General features: G+C 35.9%; 1 protein-coding gene across 12 annotated transcripts in view; it reads left to right on the top strand.

The window, feature by feature from the left end:
- METTL15 (methyltransferase like 15) overlaps window positions 1-19,851 on the top strand; it is a 382,010-nt gene that overhangs the window by 182,134 nt on the left and 180,025 nt on the right. For 2 of the 12 annotated variants that reach the window (XM_085011600.1, XM_085011602.1), the window contains exon 6: window positions 6,751-6,815. The exons of 9 other annotated variants lie outside the window; for them this stretch is intronic. In XM_085011600.1, the coding sequence (XP_084867726.1) occupies window positions 6,751-6,800 (50 nt within the window). In that variant the 3' untranslated portion in view covers window positions 6,801-6,815. Of the gene's footprint in view, window positions 1-6,750; window positions 6,816-11,969; window positions 11,995-19,851 lie in introns of those variants that run through there. One more of the 12 variants, XM_085011601.1, reaches the window with a different exon arrangement.

The raw sequence follows: 19,851 nt of genomic DNA, 5'->3' as shown, positions 1-19,851 counted from the left end.
TAGTAAAGAAGGGATATTGACCTGACAATGAGATAATACACCTATTTCATATACATATTAATTTAATCATCAAGTGTTTATTGTGATTTCACTTTCTGCTAAGCATTAATGAAGTCACATGAATAAGACAAAGATTTCATTTTCTAAAAATTAACAAGTAAATGATCCTTCCTAGGTAGGAGTCTTCATAGCTCATACTTATTTGAATATATCATGTTTATTTTTTTATTTTTTATTTTTTTGGCTATAATTCTTACTCCTTTCTGAGCAGTTTCCTTCTTACTTAGTGCATATTTTGAGATATTTCAGTGAAGATCTATGAGAGATACATTATCATACTTTGTTTAAATGTGTCTTTATTTTGCCCTAACTTTTGAATGATAATTTCATGGTATCAACAGGGTTATAATTATTTTCACAGGTACTTTGAAGATAAATTTCATTGTCTTTTGACATCTATTATGGTTGAAGAAAAGTCTAATTGTCGTTATTTTATAGTTGGTCCTTTTCTTTTTCCAGTTACCTTTTAGATTGTCCTATCATTGATGTTTAATTGTCATGTGTTCATGACTATTTTTACTGATCACTAATGAAACAACTTCTTTAATATTTCTTCAGTCCTAGAAATATCAGACATTGTTTCTTCCCATATTCAATTTCTCTCATTCTCCCAACTCCGATGCAGCAGGTATCTATCATGTCTCTCACATTTCCTATATCTTTGTCTCTTGTTACATTCTAGGTAAGATTTTTTTCTGGTTCACTAAGTTCCTCTTAAGATATATTGAAGCTCCTGTTTAGCGCATTTGTTGAATTTTTAAATTCATTAGTTGTTTCCGCTGGTCTATTCTTTTTCTGAGTACTCTGGTTCATGGTTTTTTTTTTCATTATGGCCTTTATTGATTATTTAAAATCTTAATTTACTTTAAATATGGTAAACATATGTAGTTAACTCATATTCATGTTCATTTTTTCCTGTTATCTCCGTTTCCTCATGTTTGTTTCATCTGCTGATTTCAGACAGACAGACAGACAGACAGACACACACACACACACACACACACACACACACACACACACACACACCATATCCTCCTTGGGAACCCTGCATGTGCTGTAACGCCTCTCCTTCCTCTTTCCTCCCCAGTCACCTACCACACAAACAAAAAGTGTCATGTTAGTAATCTCTTTCAGGTTGCAGAAGTCCAAGACACATGTACGCAAACATCTTACAATAATAAAGGGTTCTATACACTTTTCCTAATATTTAGAAGAAATTCTTATAAGACCATTTATGTTTATGAGAAAGACTGTGTACCCACGTCTCTGAGAAGACTAAAAGATGACTCAAGGGCTGTTCAGTATACTATACAAATTTACAACTAGAATATCATGGTGCAGTCTCAAATGGAAACATCTTTGGCTCTGTGCTCTAGTAAATTATCATTACTTTGGTTTTGCTACTCTTTTGTTTGTTTGTTTTTATGACTACACCAGAGGCATATGGGCCAGGGATTGAATCCAAGCCCCAGCTCCCACCTGTGCCATAGCTACAGCAATACCAGATCCTTTTAACCCACACCTCTTCAGTGATCCAAGTTGCTGCCGTAGGATTCTTAACCCATTGTACCATAGCAGGAAATCCTGGTTCTGCTACTCTTCATCTCCAGCTTTTCTGATTAACTTTTTCTTTAAGGTTACTGGTTTTATATATTTTTAAAAACATTTGCTTTATTATAGTTGATTTGCATTGTTCTGTCAATTTCTGCTGTACAGCAAAGTAACCCAGTCATATATCTATACACACACTCTTTCTCCTATTATCTTTTATCTTGTTCCATCACAAGTGATTGGACATAGTTCCTTGTGCTATACAGCAGGACCTCATTGTCTATCCATTCTAAATGTAACATTTTGCATCAATTAACCCCAAACTCCCAGTCTATCCCACTCCCTCCCCCCGCTTGGCAACCACGAGTCAGCTGTCCATGTCTGTGACTGTTTCTATTATGTAGATAGGTTCATCTGTGCCATATTTTGGATTCCACATAAAAGTGATATTTTTTTTTCTCTTCCCGACTTACTTCACTGAGTATGAGAATCTCTAGTTGCATCCATGTTGCTGGAAATGGCATTATTTTGTCCTTTTTATAGCTGAGTAATATTCCATTGTGTATATATACCACATCTTCTTAATCCATTCATCTGTCAGTGGCCATTTAGGTTGTTTCCATGTCTTGTCTATTGTGAATAGTGCTGCACTGAACATAGGGGTCCATGTATCTTTTTGAATGAAAGTTTTGTCTGAATATATGTCCAGGAGTGGGATTGCTAGATCATATTTAGTTTTCTAAGGTACCCTCATACTGTTTTCCATGATGGTTGTACCAATTTATATTCCTACCAAAAGTGTAATAGGGTTCCCTTTCTCCATATGCTCTCCAGTATTTGTTATTTGTAAACTTATTAATGATGGCCATTCTGACCTGTGTGAAGTGGTATCTCATTGAAGTGTTGATTTGCATTTCTTTAATAATTAATGATGTTGACCATTTTTTCATATGCTTGCTGGCCATCCATATGTCTTCTTTGGAGAAATGTCTATTCATGCCTTCTGCCCATTTTTCAATTGGGTTGTCTGGGTTTTTTGCTGTTGAGTTGTATGAGTTGTTTGTATATTTTAGAGATAAAGCCCTTGTCAGTAGCATCATTTGAAGCTATTTTTTTCCATTCCATAGGTTGTCTTTTCACTTTTTAAAAAAATGGTTTCCTTTGCTGTGCAAAAGCTTGTCAGTTTTGAGTAGGTCCCATTGGTTTATTTTTGTTTTTATTTCTATTGCCTTGGGAGAGTGACCTAAGAAAACATTTGTAGAGTTGATGTCAGAGAATGTTTTGCCTATGTTCTCTTCCTGGAGTTTTACAGTGTCTTGTCTTATGTTTAAGTCTTTAAGCCATTTCGAGTTTATTTTTGTGCATGGTGTGAGGGTATGTCCTAATTTCATTGATTTATATGCAGCTGTCCAGTTTTCCCACCACCACTTGCTGAAGAGACATTTTTCCATTTTATATTCTTGCCTCCTTTGTTGAAGACTAATTGACCATAAGTGTCCGGGTTTATTTCTGGGGTCTCCATTCTGTTCCATTGGTCCATATGTCTGTTTTTATAACACTGTCTTGTTTACTGTAGCTTTTAGCTTACTCAGTTCTTTTATCTATTTTATTATCTTAAGTTTTCTACTTATGTGTGCTTTTACTGTGTATTTTAGTTTCTGCTTCTTTTGTCAATTGCTTCAATTTCTCTTCCTCCTTTCTTACTATCCCGACATCATACATGCACACCCATTTCTCTCCCCACCCCCTTCCACCTCTGCCTCAGATTCAAACTCCCAAATATGAAGGGTCTAATTTGTAGTGTAGTTATCCTTGGCTTTTCCATGTTTAGCAGTTTTACACTTGCTCCCTTTAAAATGGTGTTTTTGGATCATAGGGATGACAAATTTACATGGCAATAGCATGATGATCAAAGCTTAAGGAACTGTTTAGAACAGTTCCACTCATACAATAGGCTCCTCTTCAGAGTTGTAATTATTAAAAAGAAAAAGTAGTTCTTGAACCTGTTTGTAACTGGTCATAAGTGGATTTTTTTTTATCTTTAAAATAATTTATCAGCATTCCTGTTTTGGCACATCAGAAACGAATCTGACTAGGAACCATGAGGTTGCAGGTTTGATTCCTGGCCTCACTCAGTGGGTTAAGGATCCAGCGTTGCTGTGAGCTGTGGTGTAGGTCTCAGACGTGGCTCTAGTGTTGCTGTGGCTGTGATGTAGGCTGGCAGCTACAGCTCCATTTCAACCCCTAGCCAGGGAACCTCCATATGCTGCAGGTGCAGCCCTAAAAAGCAAAAATAAATAAATAAATATCTTATTTAGGGAGTTGTTGTACGGTTGCATAACAGTTTTAATGTATTGCCAAAGAATGATAAAATTTAGTTTCCCAGAATTTACAGAATTTTTAGTGGCAATAAAATTGCTTCACTGTCCAAAACAAATGGCCTTATTTTAAGATCCTCTCCTCTCATCTTCCACCAAATATTAGGCTACATTGAAACTTCTTTCCTTCTCTCTACTGTGTCAGCCTTAGTAGATTCATATGGTGAATAGACAGATACATAAATAGATGCATAGGTAGAGAGACAGACAGACAGACAGACTGATATGGCTTTGGCTCAGACCACATTTCTAAGCTCTGCTCTCACATTTCCAGTGACCTGCAGAATATTTCCACCTGAATTTCTCTTTAATACCCCAATCTCAAAATGTGTATTGGGGCAAATTAATTATTTTCTCCACCAAAATTATATTTTCTTCCTGGGTTTGTTGTGCCTATGGTAACTAACAAGCCTCCTCTGTAGACTGTTCTTGGTTCCCTGCTAACTTAACTTCTTACACGTTCTATACCTACCTAGCAATGGTTGACCCTAATCCTGACCAGCATCTACTTCATCTTTTACTTTTTGGGGCCCAATTTTATTACTCTTTCATCTTTGCTTTACTAACATAGATATCTTTTATTGCATCTAACTCTTCTCATGGAATATTGTTATTGTCAGAGTTCCTGTCGTGGCTCAGTGGGAATGAATCTGCCTAGCATCCATGAGGAAGTAGGTTCAATCCCTGGCCTTGCTCAGTGGTTAAAGGATCTGGCATTGTCGTGAGCTGTGGTGTAGGTTGCAGACATGGCTCAGATCTGATGTTGCTGTGTCTATGGTATAGGCTGGCAGCTCAGGCTCCAATTTGACCCCTAGCCTGGGAACCTCCATATGCCATGAGTGCACCCCCCAAAAAACAGAATATTGTTCTTGTCCATTTCCTTAAGGAATCTTGGAGTGCCACCCCCCACCACCACCACCAAGGTCCAGATTTTTAACACCACTCACTGCCCAAGTCCAATTTCCCTGAGTCTTAATTCCCTACTCTACCACTAATTGACTGTTATTCAAGACAAGTCATTTTTCACTCTGGTCTCAGTTTTATTTTCTTGTAAAGGAAGCCTTTGTTAGATCACCCAGTCACTAATGTTTTATGAAACTATGACAGGAATTTCCTAACCTCCAGCATGGAAATGTCAGAGATATCTTAGAATCATTTCTTCCTGAGCGCAATTTTCCATTTGATCAGTTATTAAACTCTCTCTTAATTATGTCTCCTGATTCAGTTCTTTCCTTTTCACACTTATCACAAAGAATGTTTATCTCTTGCTTAGGTTATTACAATAGCCTTCTTAGAGATCTACCTGTTTCATTCTCCCTACTCAGATCCATATTTTGGAGTGTCTGCCCAGCCTATACCCTCTTTCCTCGCAATTTCATAGATCAATATAAACTCTTGATACCTGATAAAGCGTAAAAGCTGGGTAGCCATGTTTATTATACCAGGTTACCCCAGTAGCAACTGATTAAAAAGACATGTAAATTAGATACTTTTCTCCAAAAAAGAAAACAAGAAACTACAATTATATGGTAGTAGATTGTAGAATTGGGGCCAAATTTGCTTCTCTTTCAATCAAGAGCAAGGTGAAAGCCATAGTTAGGAGAACTGGGAGCCAAGAGTAGAGTGACGGAAATTAGTTTGCAAAAAGAACAGACCTACAGAAAATGGAGATGTCCAGAGATACACACACATACACACACACACGAATACATATACAAACACAGGTGTAGAAAGAGTGCTTGTCTCATAGCTTTCCAGTTCCCTTAAGGCCTAGTCCTAGGGCTGTTTCCTGTAATTGACTTCCTGTGATTCATAGCTTTCTTTTTAATAATCGTTTTTTAATCTTAACTTCATTTGAGTATACTTTATTCCATTCCTTAACATCCAGTCAATCCTGTACGACATCACAACAGTAATCATGTCATTTATTTGTTCATAAACTTTCAATAGCTGTCCTTTGCCGATACATTCAATCCTAGGCTCCTAAACTTTGTGTATTTGGGTCCATTTGCTGCTCCAAGACATTCTTTTCATACTTCACTCTCATCATCCTCCATATTCTTGCCTAACTGTTCTATTCTTTTTCCTCCAAACATGTCTTATTCTTGTTTAGCATGTATTAGTTATTGTGCTATATCATTGACCTGGAAAAAAAACAAAACAAAACTCTCCTTCCATCTCTACTGCTTGAAAACCTCTCCTCCATTAAAGTCTAACTTAAATGCCAATTTATATTTTTCATGATTCTATCCTTGAACTTCCAAGTTGGGTATGGTCTTTTATTTAAACAACTATAGCAATTTGTTCATCTTTTAACTTCCTCATGGCATTGCGGCATGAATATAGACTTTAGAGTCAGGCAGAGCTGCATTCAAGTCCTGGTTTTGCTACTTAATGGCTGCATTACTTTGCCAAGTTATTTAATCTTTTCATACCTCAGAGGGAGAAACAGGTAATAAGTGAATAATCATTCAAACAAATAGTTAATTATAAATTGTATAAACATTAAGGAGAAAACTTATAGGGTTTAGTATAAATGTACAAGGTTTAGAGAGAGTACAGTAGGGGGATATAACCTGGCTACAGGTTTTAGGATGGCTTCCCTGAAGAAGTAGCCTTTAAACAAAGTCTAGAAGAATAAGTAGCTAAGTGGCAAGTCTAGGAGAAGGATTCTCAAGATAAGGAAAGTTAGCATAAACAAAAGCACTGAAGCCCTCCTGTGTCCTATTTTACCACTAATATTTCTCTTCTTCTCTCTTAGGTATTGCTTCTCTTGGCCCCACTTTTCAGAATAGATTTGTATTCATTTAGTAAGTTTAATTCTCATTGCCCTATTTCTGTGTAACATTTTATAGCATAATCTTGATATTTGCAAGCATCAATTTCGTGTGTCTGTTAAGCTGTACCACTCCAGTGGTTGACTAACCTTTTCTAAAACATCCAAAGGTGCATAAAACAGGATAGCACTGCTCTCTTAATTCTAATATTTTTTATTCTCTCCTTTTGATGCCTTCCCTTTTGCTACTTTCTTTTAGTAATGTTTTAAAAAGGTAGAGCTATATATCTGTATATATATGTATCTTTCAAAAATTTATATGTGGCGTATCATATATATAATACATAATTATATATGTAACATATATATATGTATATATATAACATGTTTATAAGAAGTCTAAACTCTAGTGGAATATTGACATCTAAGCAAATAATTCTAAATTGGAGCAGAATACTTTTCCATTTCCTTTATTTCATCTTTTAACCACTCCCCTTCCCCTTTACTCCTATGATGATATAGTCTCCTTTTTCTCCCCCTCCTGCCTCTCTGATTATACTTTTTCAGTACTAATTTTTCTTCCTTTGCTCATGCCTTAATTGTTATTGTTTGTTGGATGCTCAGTCTTTGGTTCTTTTCTCCCTGTACATATGATGCTGGGCATCTACATCCATTTGTACAGATCTGACATCGTTTATATGCTCTATAGGTCAGATCTTTCTTCTGAACTTCAGACTTGTATTTGCCACTACTTTCTGAATATATCAACTGTTTCTTCCACAAGCATATAAAGTTCAGCGTTCCAAATCTCACCTAGCTTAGTGCCACTGACCCTGCTTCTTTTTCTATTTCTTTTTTTTTTTTTTTTTTTTTTTTTTGTCTTTTGTTGTTGTTGTTGTTGCGATTTCTTGGGCCGCTCCCGCGGCATATGGAGGTTCCCAGGCTAGGGGTCGAATTGGAGCTGTAGCCACCAGCCTACGCCAGAGCCACAGCAACGCAGGATCCGAGCCGCGTCTGCAACCTACACCACAGCTCACAGCAACGCCGGATCATTAACCCACTGAGCAAGGGCAGGGACCGAACCCGCAACCTCATGGTTCCTAGTCGGATTCGTTAACCACTGCGCCACGACGGGAACTCCTTCTTTTTCTATTTCTAATGCACCTAACCACATTTACGCAAAAGCCCAAATCAGAACCTTCAGATCAACCTTAATTTGAATTGAAAAGGTGCATCACTAAGACTTTTAAATTCTGCCTCCTTTGGGGGATGAGGGGCTGCACCCACAGCATGCAAACGTTCCTGGGCCAGGGATCAAACCCGAGCCACAGGAATGACAACGCTGGATTCCTAACCCACTGAGCCACCAGGGAACTCTTAAATTCTGCCTCCTTAAATTTTGTTATCTCCCTAACCCTACAGATTTCCACGGTCATTCCTTATTATAAGCCTATATCATCTTTGCAAAAATATTTACCTTAGTCGTCTACCCCAACTTTGTACCTTCTTTCTCCCTCCCAACCCCCTTCATCCCTAGTTCTATCAGAGTTGTATTTATAAAATACAAATCTGCTAATATCACACCTCTCCTTAAAATCCTTAGTAAGTTCCCTAATATCTGAGGATAAAACCTAAACTCAACATGAAAAACAATGCCCTTTATGATCTAGCTTTTTTTGCCTATCTTTTTAACTTAATTGCTTCACTGCCTTTCCCCACATAGCACTCCATGTCTGTACCAAACTGTTCACCATTCAGGGTCCCAGACCTCACTTTCTGCTTTTTCACTTTATCCTTTTGTATATGATCTTTCTTTGCAAGAGCCTCATCTCTTCTCCCTCCCCTCAAAAAAATAAATAAAATAAATTCCTCCACTTCTTTCAGGATTAGACATTACTTTGGCTCCTTCCTGAACTTTTCTTTTTACCATCCTCCTGGACTTACTCACTTTTTCCATATTTTGTTCATTTATCTAATTAGCATTTTCTTCATTACACTTTGTCTCCCTTATAAACTTTGTAAGCACTTCAATTGTAGAGTGACCATATCTAATTTACCAGAATAGCCTCATCACCCATATCTTAGGGAATGAGTTAAAGGACAAAAGACTGATTTAGAGAAAGCAGGAACTATCAAATCCAGTAGGTATGAAGTGGCTCTGTTGTTTACTACCTTTTTAAATTTGGGCATTTTTTACATTCTCTGAATCTCAGTTTCTTACTCTGCAAAATATGGATGCTAATAACTACCTCATAGGATTATTGGATAGCTAAATGTATTTTATTTATTTTGCTTTTTTAGGGTCGCACCTGTGGCATATGGAGGTTCCCAGGCTAGGGGTCCAATTGGAGCTACAGCTGCTGCCCTCCGCCACAGCCACAGCCACAGCCATGCCAGATCCGAGCCGTGTCTGCAACCTACACCACAGCTTACGGCAACACTGGACCCTTAACCCACTTAGTGAGGCCAGGTGTTGAACCGACAACCTCATGGTTCCTAGTTGGATTTGTTTCCACTGTCCCACGACGGGAACTCTGCTAAATGTATTTTAAATGCCCAGAAGAGACTCATCTCTAGTAGACTTTTTTTTAAAGTTTTGATGAATGAACACATAAAAACGAGTGAGTAAGCAGGTTATTGAATAGGTGAATAGAGCAAATGCTGTAAAAATTTTTATAATGGATTCACCAGGAGAGGCTTCCTGTATAAAAAACTGCTGTCTTGCTCTTTGAGGAAATGGTTAAGATGTCAGCAGGCAGAGATGTAGCAGTCAATGAACTGGGAACATAAGCTTGAGAAGCAGTGTGAGAAAAGGCCAAGATTGGGAAAAGTGTCCCTCTATTTTCTGAAAACATTACTTCCTGCTTTTCCTTTATCCTTCTCCCCGTTTTTCTTCATCATAAAGTTTAAAGAACTTTAAAGATGGGCTGGCTGCCAACTCATTGGAGATGCATCAGCATCTCATCAACCAGTGACAAGTTAGCTCTCACACAATAAGCTCTAGGCTTGAATTTCGAAAAGAAATGTGGGTTATTATTAATAATAATATGTTATTATTGTTGAGATTTCTATTGCCTAATTATTATTATTCAGTGAACTGATTTAGAAACAGCACATGTTAATGATGTTGTAGGTACTACATTTTCTTCTTTAAAAAAAAAAGAATGTTAACATTTATGTGAGGTCCATTGGAAGGCATTAATCCTAGGGTCAGATGTGCTTCAGGTACCTATCTCAGAAGTTGAAGCTGAGAATGATAATCTAGCAGGTAGGATTTATATTTATCAATTGTTGATTTCATCTCTATACTCTTTAGGTGGAAAATGGACTTTGATGACAGACTCAAATTATCAAGCCAGTTTGCTGAATTGCTGTATTGCTCACCCATTTGCATTATTAGTCAGGGTTCACCTCTCCTCATTCTATTGTGTCATTGAGTAATGGAAGAAGATTCATTTTAGAATTATACAAATTCAGATTCAAATTTCAGCTTTGCTGTTTACTAACTGTGTGAACTTGGACAAGTTACATAATCATTCTAATCCTCTCTTAGATAAGGATAATCTTCCTAATCTATAAGATTGGTATAATAATTAGAAATTACATTTTAAAACTAAACCCCCTTATGCTAGGATATGATAGAACCTGACAAAAGCTAATCAATATGCAGAATTTTGTGGGGGTGGAGTGCCCCTGCAGCATGCAGCAACACTAGATCCTTAACCCATAGTGCTGGTGCAGGATTGAACCTGCACCACCCAGAAACAATGCCAAATCCTAACCCTCTGCACCACCGTGGAACTCCCTCAATATGAACAATTTACCTTATCTAGTTGTTGATAGAATCTTCTTCACAAATATATGTAAAAAAATAATTAAAATTCGTGATCATAAAGATAAGATTTTCTCTGTTATAAAAGCATTCTCATTTATGTCATACAACATTAATAAATTCAAGTGAAAACTTTACAAACCTATAATACTTCTCTACCACCAGGACACACACTAATTTTGTGCATTGTCTTTATCATTTTATTTTTATTTATTCTTACACTTTTTGAGTTGAAATGATTGAATGTATATAATTTTGAAGTTTATTCACTTAGTGTTTTATCATGTTACTTATTTTTTATGCCAGTACACTTTTTACGCCAGTATACTAAGTACTGGATATAAACACTGTAGTTTATTTAACCATATCCTTATTATTAGATATTTGGCATACTTCCTAATGGAGGCTATTATTGAAAGCTATATAATAAATATTTTTATTCATATTTAAAGGATTTTGAGTGGGGGGAATTGCTTCCTAGGGTAAATCCCCTAAGTGAGATGAATGGCATATATATACATATATGCCTTTAGCCCTTGAAATATTGTTTTTCAAAATGGACATACATCCTTCTAGAAATCAGTAGCCTTTACTGGACCTTACCCAAAGTGCTGCTCCTAGAACAATTTGGTAGGATAGAGCAAGAAGAAAAGTAAAAGATAGGAGGGAGAAGTTCAGTATCAGATTTGAATATGGTAGAGCTCCTATCGTGGCTCAGTGGAACTATGAGGTTGCGGGTTTGATCCCTGGCCTCACTCAGTGGGTTAAGGATTCGGCATTGCCGTGAGCTGTGGTGTAGGTCGCAGACAGGGCTCAGATCCCGCGTTGCTGTGGCTGTGGTGTAGGCTGGCAGCTACAGCTCCGATTAGACCCCTAGCCTGGGAACCTCCATATGTCACAGGTACAGCCCTGGAAAAAGATAAAAAGACAAAAAAAAAAAAAAAAGATTTTGATATGGTAGGGAAAAAAGGAGGTATTTATGATCTATGATTTAATTAAAATCCATATGCTATTGGCCCTCGGAAAAATTGATCATTTATTCTTTAAATCAGTAAAATAGTCCATTTTTTTGGTTTGTTTTTTGTTTTCTAGGGCCACAGCCACGGCATATGGAAGTTCCCAGGCTAGGAGTCGAATTGGAGTTACAGCTGCCAGCCTATGTCACAGCCACAGGAACGTGGGATCTGAGCTGCATCTGCAACCTACACCACAGCTCACAGCACCACCAGATCCTTAACCTACTGAGCAAAGCCAGGGATCGAACCTGCATCCTCATGATACTAGTCCAATTCATTTCTGCTGAGCCACAGTGGGAACTCCAAAAAAAATTTTTTTAATAATTGTAATACAGTTGAGAAATGTTCCATTGCAGGTTAAGAATTCTGAAAGAAGGCAAACATCTTTACCTTGGAGCATGAGGCTTAATTCTGAGATGTGCTGACCTCACACGTAAAAGAGGGCATTGTTAAACACCTTCTCGTGTTCCCATCTCCCAATTCTGGGAAGTGCGAGTAGCTCAACTCTGAGAGTAGAACTGCATCTCTGTAAACTATTCCTAAAGGTTCAAATAAAGTATCTTATTATGGTCTTTAATATGCTAGAACCTCTTGCTTAGGCTTCTGCTTTGTGAATGTATTAAATTTTTAAAAGTAGTATAAGGGTATCCCAGAACTAAAAATGCTTTGTGTTCAGAGTGTTTGGCAAATAGTCCTCCATCCTGGCTTGAAGATACAATAAGTAAATTTAATATTGATTACTTAAATAATAGGAATCATGATTCAGTTTGAGCTGTCCCATCTATGCTAAGAATTTTAAGACAGAGGTAGTATAGAATTGGTTTTATTGAAAAATAATGTGTGAAAAAATCTATTCTTTAATTTGATATTGTTTTAATTTAATTCTGAGCCATATTTTTATTTCATCTCAGTGGATAATGTTCCTTGTTACCTTTTATGCTCAAGCCTATAACTTAATTTTTCCCTAATGTATGAGGATTTGTAAACCTCAACCACCCATAGTGAGATCATGTTGTCATCAGACTTAACCTGGTAGGAGTTGGGGATTAGATGAGACTCTGAAGAAGTTTTAAAAGAACCTCACTGAGAAAAGCCAATTTTATCCAGAACCATTGGAGTTCACAGATTTTAATTAACAATTTGAAATTTGTAATATTACTTGAATTTCAGATGGGTGAGAATTTAACACTATATTAAAGGAGCCCAGGCAAAAGGACACAAGTTGCGTCACAGAGACTTATTAAATGTGATGGAAATTCAGCAGACAAATGCTGGCAAACAGGTGCAAGAGCTGAATTAATTTTTAAACCCTACCACTTACAGGAATTGCAGTGCATCACGTTGACAACCATAGCACATTGCTAATTTCATTCACAAGCTTAAAAATCTCAATACGTTTGAACATGTGAATGTATTAAATTTTTAAAAGTAGTATAAGGGTATCCCAGAACTAAAAATGATAATTTCTCTCTGGGACCTCAAGTCGTTTATCTAGCCAGAAGCATGGGTTTTTTATGAATGAAATCTATCTCACTGCTTTCACATACAAATTGTGTTCTATTATTATATGTAGTGCAGTCTGTTACTAAGCAAGATTTTATCCGAGTTTTAATATGTAATTCCTTGTGAGTCAGAGGAAGACTGAGTATTTACCTCTGTAGTTTCCAGTTTCTGCTGTCATGTGTAAAGGGAGTTTTTAACCTATGCATCTGATGGTACTAAGTTGTGATATTCCTGGAGTTAAAAAAATATATATATATATATATATATAAAACAAACCAAAAGTAGATGCATGTAGAGGCTTGTTTGGTGGTAGCATTAAAGGCTTTAAGTTGTAAGCCAAAAACTCAGTAAGCTCAGTATGTTTTCACCAGGAATTTACCTACTTTGGAGTCCCTGGTATATCTGATTCGTTGATAGAAGCCCTGGGGTATCTCTACATAAATCTGAACATATACACAAAATCTTACAAAGATTTCAGGGGTTTTATGAATTTCCACATTCAAAATACCGTTTATGGTACATCTTGATCTCTGTTTGGGACTGGAAGAATATCTCTTATTTAGTGGATTTTCCCCTTTGCCATCTCTTATGCACCAAGCCCTAGACCTGGAACTGGGGATATAAGGACAATAAAAAAGTTTTTTAGACTTTTTATAGCCTAGTAGAAGTTAGTAAATAAACAGTATAGAATAGTAAAAAGTTTGATAAAAATGTGTATTAAAAGGTCATTGCAAAAGCTCCCTAGAGAAGATCGCACCTTAGAGAGTATTAAGGATGAGTGGACATAAACTGTAAGAAGAGGGAAAAGGGCATTCTAGACTGAGAATGAGAGCCAGGAGCACTGCCTTATCATTGCTAAAATTGTCTGTTTACAAGAAATGCATAATAACAAATGTATGGAAAAAAATTTTAGTCTTCTTTCTCCATTTCTCAAGTAGCTTTAAAGAAAAAAATAAAAGGAGCTGGGTTTAATTTCCCAAGATTTTAGCCATCTGAGCCCTTTATTACTAATGGTACACAAACTCATCTCCTCATTTTGCTTAGCTGGAGAATATTAAGCATTCATTTTTATAACATAAAAACAACTGTAAGGGTTCCCCTTCCTAGCACATGAGTCAGGAAAAGCCCAAATGTATGGCATTGGACAGGTCTAGATTCTTAATCAAAAACATGTAATCAGTATCTGCCCAAAAGTCTTTTGATAGTGGCAGCAGTAGCAACTGTTTCTTTTTTAAAACCACTATCAAGAAAGCTGATGAAAAAAAGACAAATGCACAGTCTAATAACCTGAGCTAACAATATATTATTTTCAATGGAACGAAAAGGACAAAAGCCAAAGGTATTCATTACCGTTCCCAGGGTAAGAGACCAGGGCAGTTGCTGCCTTCGCCAGATGCGCAGTCTTTAGGGCTGACAATGCACATCTCCCCAAGGGAAATGTGAAGAGAAAGCCAAACTCTTGCAACTTGATGCAAAGTGATTTGGGTTCCATTACAACATCTCTCAGTAAAAGGCTATTCAGGCCTAGAGTAAAGATTCCACACTCATTTTCTCCCAGAAAATGAGATTGTTATATAAAACACCAGACATGGAATCAGAGCTTTTGGAGATCACTCTAAACCATGTGATTACATCTTAACTTCCTTAAATTCTAATCAGGAAAAAGGAGATGAGATTGTTTAGTGAACAGACAGTCTTAAAACTGTTGCCTTATTTTGGGCACACCTAAACACTTGAGAATATCCTAATGAAATTGAAAATTTTCAACCCTATTTAATAAAATGCTTGTTTGTTTTCTTTGTAAATGAACTGATGCTGATGTGGGCTTCCCAGAATGTATCTCTCAGATGAACTAGCCAGAAATGCTATGCCTTTCTTCTGAGGAAGTGAAGTACACTCTTATTATAAAAAAGGTGGACTTCATATTAAAAAGACCTGGCTTCCCATTTGACTCCTTTGAACTTGGGAAGATATATTTAATCTCTTCGTTCTTCATCTTTAAATGGAAATAAGGATATTTGCTTCTTACCTCTCAGAATTATTATAGAGATTTAATATGTGTGGCAAGTGATTAACACAAAACCTACTTTCAATATTTTCTCATGTGTGTTACCTAGAAAACAAATACTATGGACTAGATAGTTTTTATTAAAAATTAAGAGTTCTGGAGTTCCGTCATAGCTCAGCAGAAACGAATCTGACTAGCATCCATGAGGATGTAGGTTCAATCCCTGGCTTTGCTCAGTGGGTTCAGGATCTAGTGTTGCCATGAGCTGTGGTGTAGGTTGCAGACACGGCTCAGATCTGGCATTGCTGTGTATGTGGTGTAGCCCAGTGGCTACAGCTCCTTTTGGACCCCTGGCCTGGAACCTCCACATGCTGAGGGTACAGCCCTAACAAGACAATTAATAAATAATAAATAAAAGATAAGAGTTTTATTTCAAAACGTTTGGACATGCTAGGTAAACAAAGTTAAATAGTTACCTAAAGAGCTTTACTGTGCTTGTGAGCATTGTGGGTCTCCACAAGAGAGGTATATCATGCTGCATTTCTCAGACTTACTGGACAGCAGGCACATTGGTGTTTGGTTGGCAGTGCAAGTGCTATAGTTTACAAGGTAAATAGTAGTTGGGAAAATATTGTCTATACGAAGGTCAGGGGTTTTTTTCTTCATGTTGTTTTTCCCTTAGTAGTATGTACAATTATTCTTTATAACTCTCTTCCCAGAATTTACATATCATCCTCTTCACTGGGTTTGAAGTTTCTAGAGGGCAAGGACTATGTCATCATGAACATTTTAATTCCAGTGTTTAATCTCAATGTGTATAATAAATATTGGCTAAATGAATGAATGATGTAATTACTGATATACATCATTCAGGATGTAATTACCATATTTTTTGGAGCTGTGAAAACAAAGGGTCTGGTTTAAGACTCACACATATATTTTATCCTTGTGGAACTATCCTTAAGAAAGCAGATAGCCAGTACAGAAAGTTGTTTCCATGAGAACTAGAACAAATAAATTAAAAAAAGAACAGAGAAAAAAAATGTTCTTAAAATGCCATAATACAAGTTATATAATTAGGTGGTAAGAGGAATCTAAAAGTTTAATTATGGAAAATAATCTCATGGACAGGTGAATGCAACCTGGAAGGTTTAGGTTAATGAAATTAGAGTTTTTACAATTCTTAGCATCAGTTATTAAAAATCAAGGTCAAACTGAAAAAAAAAACTTTAATGATTTCTCATTCCTATGCCATGCTACGTCTTCATACACTTAAGTCCTAAATACTTAGTAAACTTAGATGTACACTATTAGTTTATACATAAGGAAAATTTTGTACTTCATTTTGGATGCTGAGCTGTTTTAGTCTGCTTCCTAAATCCAATACGCATTACTCAGATGCTTCAGGGATTTTCAACAGCCTTCTATCTCACCTACTCTGCTGTTAGTCCAAGATGAAAGTAAAAAATTAGTTTGGCAGAACCTCAAATTAACGTAGGAAATCCCCTCCTTACTCCATTTTACAACTTAGAATAATAAACAAATAAGTCTATGAATGATATTCATAAAGTAACTACTTTATGTCAGGTGTGCAGTAGGTGCTCCTGATTATTTTCTTTACTTGATTTTCACAATAATCCCCTGAGAAGTGCTATCATCTCATCTTCTAGTGAGGAAACAAACTCAGAAGTTGTGTCATTGTCCCTCATCAAACAGCCGTAAAATGTAAAAATTCTGATTACTGAACCTAATTTATCCTTTCTAAAGTTCATCTCTATTTTTATTACACTACGTCATCTTAATATAAGTATTATCATTTATTATGCCTTTCCATAGGCATGATTAAAATGTATACGCATAAACGCAATACATGCAAATAGCCTGGCCTTGACCTAGGTGAAAGACAACCATTCAACTTGAATAAAGGGCATGTAAAATATTAATAGGAATACTTGTTTCTTGGATGGATTGTTTGATATTATGGTAATGTAAATTTTATCCAAATCAATTTACAAATTTGCTATAGTTCTAATCAAAATGTTTATTATTATATACTTTATTATTTCTAAATTTAATTTGGGATAATTGATTCATGAAAATCACCTCCAAAATTTTAAAAGAAGTATAATGCCATGGAGAAGGGGGACTTCCATGACTTGATAGCAAAACATATTGGAAAAAATTGAAAAAGCAGTAGTAATCTGGTATTGGCAGAAAAATAAGAGAAATACTTCAATGCAACACAATTGAGAATTTAGAAGCAGATCTATTTGCATCTAAAAACGTAGTGTAGGATTAAAGCAGTACTTCAAATGAGTAGAGAAAGAATATACTATTTAATAAATAGACAATTATACATAGTTTTTTAAAAACTTGAATAAAGGACATGGGTCCCTACCTCATTCTATGCTAAAAATTAAATTTCTTATGGAGCAAGTATTAAATGTAAGAAATAAAACCAGACATATAACACAAAAACATAGAGTTGACCTTATCTATAATCTTGGAGTGAGGAAAACCTTCCTAAGTTTGATAAAATCTAAAAAACATGAAAAAAATATATATAGAAATTAAAAAATTTTGTATGGTAGAAAAAAACCACAAAGTAAAAAGATAGGAAAGATATTTGCAATGATATATGAGAGAAAAGGGTTAGTGTCTTTATTTTACAAGCAAATCTTCCAAATCGATATAGAAAAGAAAGCAATGTCACATTAAGAATATGTTAGATGAAGTCAAATGGTCATTAGATTTAAGAAGATGCCCAGTTCTACTAATTGCCAAAGAAATGCAAATTAAAACAACTATAAGCTATCATTTGCCTACTATTAGACTAGTCAAGATTTTAAAAAGTGGTAATTTCTAGTGTTAGTAAGGTTGTGGGGAGGTAGACTCTCTCAAATACTATTGTTGGAGGGAAATGGGTACAGACTATTTAGAGTAATTTATTAGAAGTATTGATTTAAATTTAAATGGGCATAAACTGCCTTTGACCTAACAACTCTAATTCTCCAAACATAACTATCACAAGTTCACATACAGTTAGAAGTATTCTTCCCAGATTGTGGCTGACTTTTTGCTTTGTAGAGTTTTCTGCCATGTAGAATTTTTAAATGTGCAGTTCACATGTTTATTTCATGATATTTATGGTAGTAAAAATAGAAAATATCCTAAATATTCCTGCTGTGGTGGCAATATGCGCTCCATCAGGATAGAGACTGCCTCTACCTTAATTACCATTCCCAGTTGGCTGGTACTGTTCTTAACAGTACAGATGTTTGTTAAAAAAATAAACAAAATGAATTATAATGCATCTGTATAACTAAAATGATTTTTTAAAGGAAGGCAAGTAAACAACAAATTACAGATATTGTGCAGATCATCCCCATACACACACACACACACACACACGTATTTATATACATGTACATGTACATATTTTTTTCTTTTTTGGCTACACCTATGGCATATGGAAGTTCTCAGGCCAGGGATTGAATCCAAGGCACAGTTGTGAGCTACCTAAGTACAAATATATTCTTTCATTCTTCCAACTCTTCTTGGTGTAAAAGATTTACAGCAGTGAACAAGCAAAGTGTCTGTTCTCACTTAGTATATATTCTAGTGAAGGAAGACAGATTAGGTCAGCAAATAAATATTTATCCCTGAAAAAATATTATGAAAAAAATAATAATAAGACGGTGTAACAGGACTCTAGTGACAGACTGCTATTATTCTTCCCTTTTCGTTCTGCAATGTTTGAGGAGAGACCTGAATGAAGTAAGGAGTAAGCCATCCAGGTACACATAGGCTGATAGATATTCTTGGCTCAGGTCAAATTACCCAGGCTGGAACATGCCATGATTTAGTTAAGAGTACAAAGATCCAGAGTACAGAGCTCCAGATCAGTATATGAGTTCAGAGAAATGGGGGTTGTAAGTAGCAGAAGTTATGTATGACATAGGGACATTTGGCAGTGGTAGGATCTTCAGTGCCTTATATAAAAATAAGACTTATTTTTATATAAAAAGAATGTGTCTGGCGACTACTAGAAAAGATGATGATGGCTTGGATTAGGGTGAGAGCAGTGGAGTTGGTGAGAAGTGGTGGGTTTCTGGATGCATTCCAGATAAAGAGCTGTCAGAATTTGCTGATATGAGAGGAAGCGGAGAGTAAGGATATGATACTGTCAGTAATTAGAAAACACCACTGTCAACAAATTTGATCTGGAATGTGAGAGTAGCAAATCACTTTACCAATTTTCTTGGTCAATCTCTTATGTCATGAATTTTCCCAACATTACTGTGAGAGAGGTTAAGTGCCAAATAATGTCTCAAAGCTGTATTGAAAGTAGAACTTGTTATCCCATTGTGGATTTAATGTCCGTTTACTCTTAAATGTACATTTTTTTAAAGTGTATTTAACTTGAAAACATCTTAACTTGGTATTGAATGTATATTGGCTTTTAATTTCCTTTTGTAGTCTGTTTTACTGACATAATTTTGATATTTTATAGTAATAGGTGGAACACAGTTACACTGTTTTAAAGAACTAGGAAAACTTGTAGTTAACCTAAAATCGCAACAATATTGTGCATTATTAGTCTTTGGGGAAAATTTTGAGCTTAAACCACTGAAGATCTTGAGGAAATTTTTAATGTAAATTTCCAAATTTACCAATACATTCTCATGTCTTATTTTATTCCATATGCAGAAATAAAGTTCACTTTG

Source organism: Sus scrofa, chromosome 2 (assembly GCF_054392235.1).
Source record: "Sus scrofa isolate SSC_HxYL_T2T_F1_AM1 chromosome 2, Sscrofa_HxYL_maternal_Yorkshire_Landrace_v2.0, whole genome shotgun sequence".
NCBI lineage: Eukaryota > Metazoa > Chordata > Mammalia > Artiodactyla > Suidae > Sus > Sus scrofa.
Note: the sequence above shows the minus strand (reverse complement) of the source record. Positions and strands in the feature narration are given on the sequence as shown.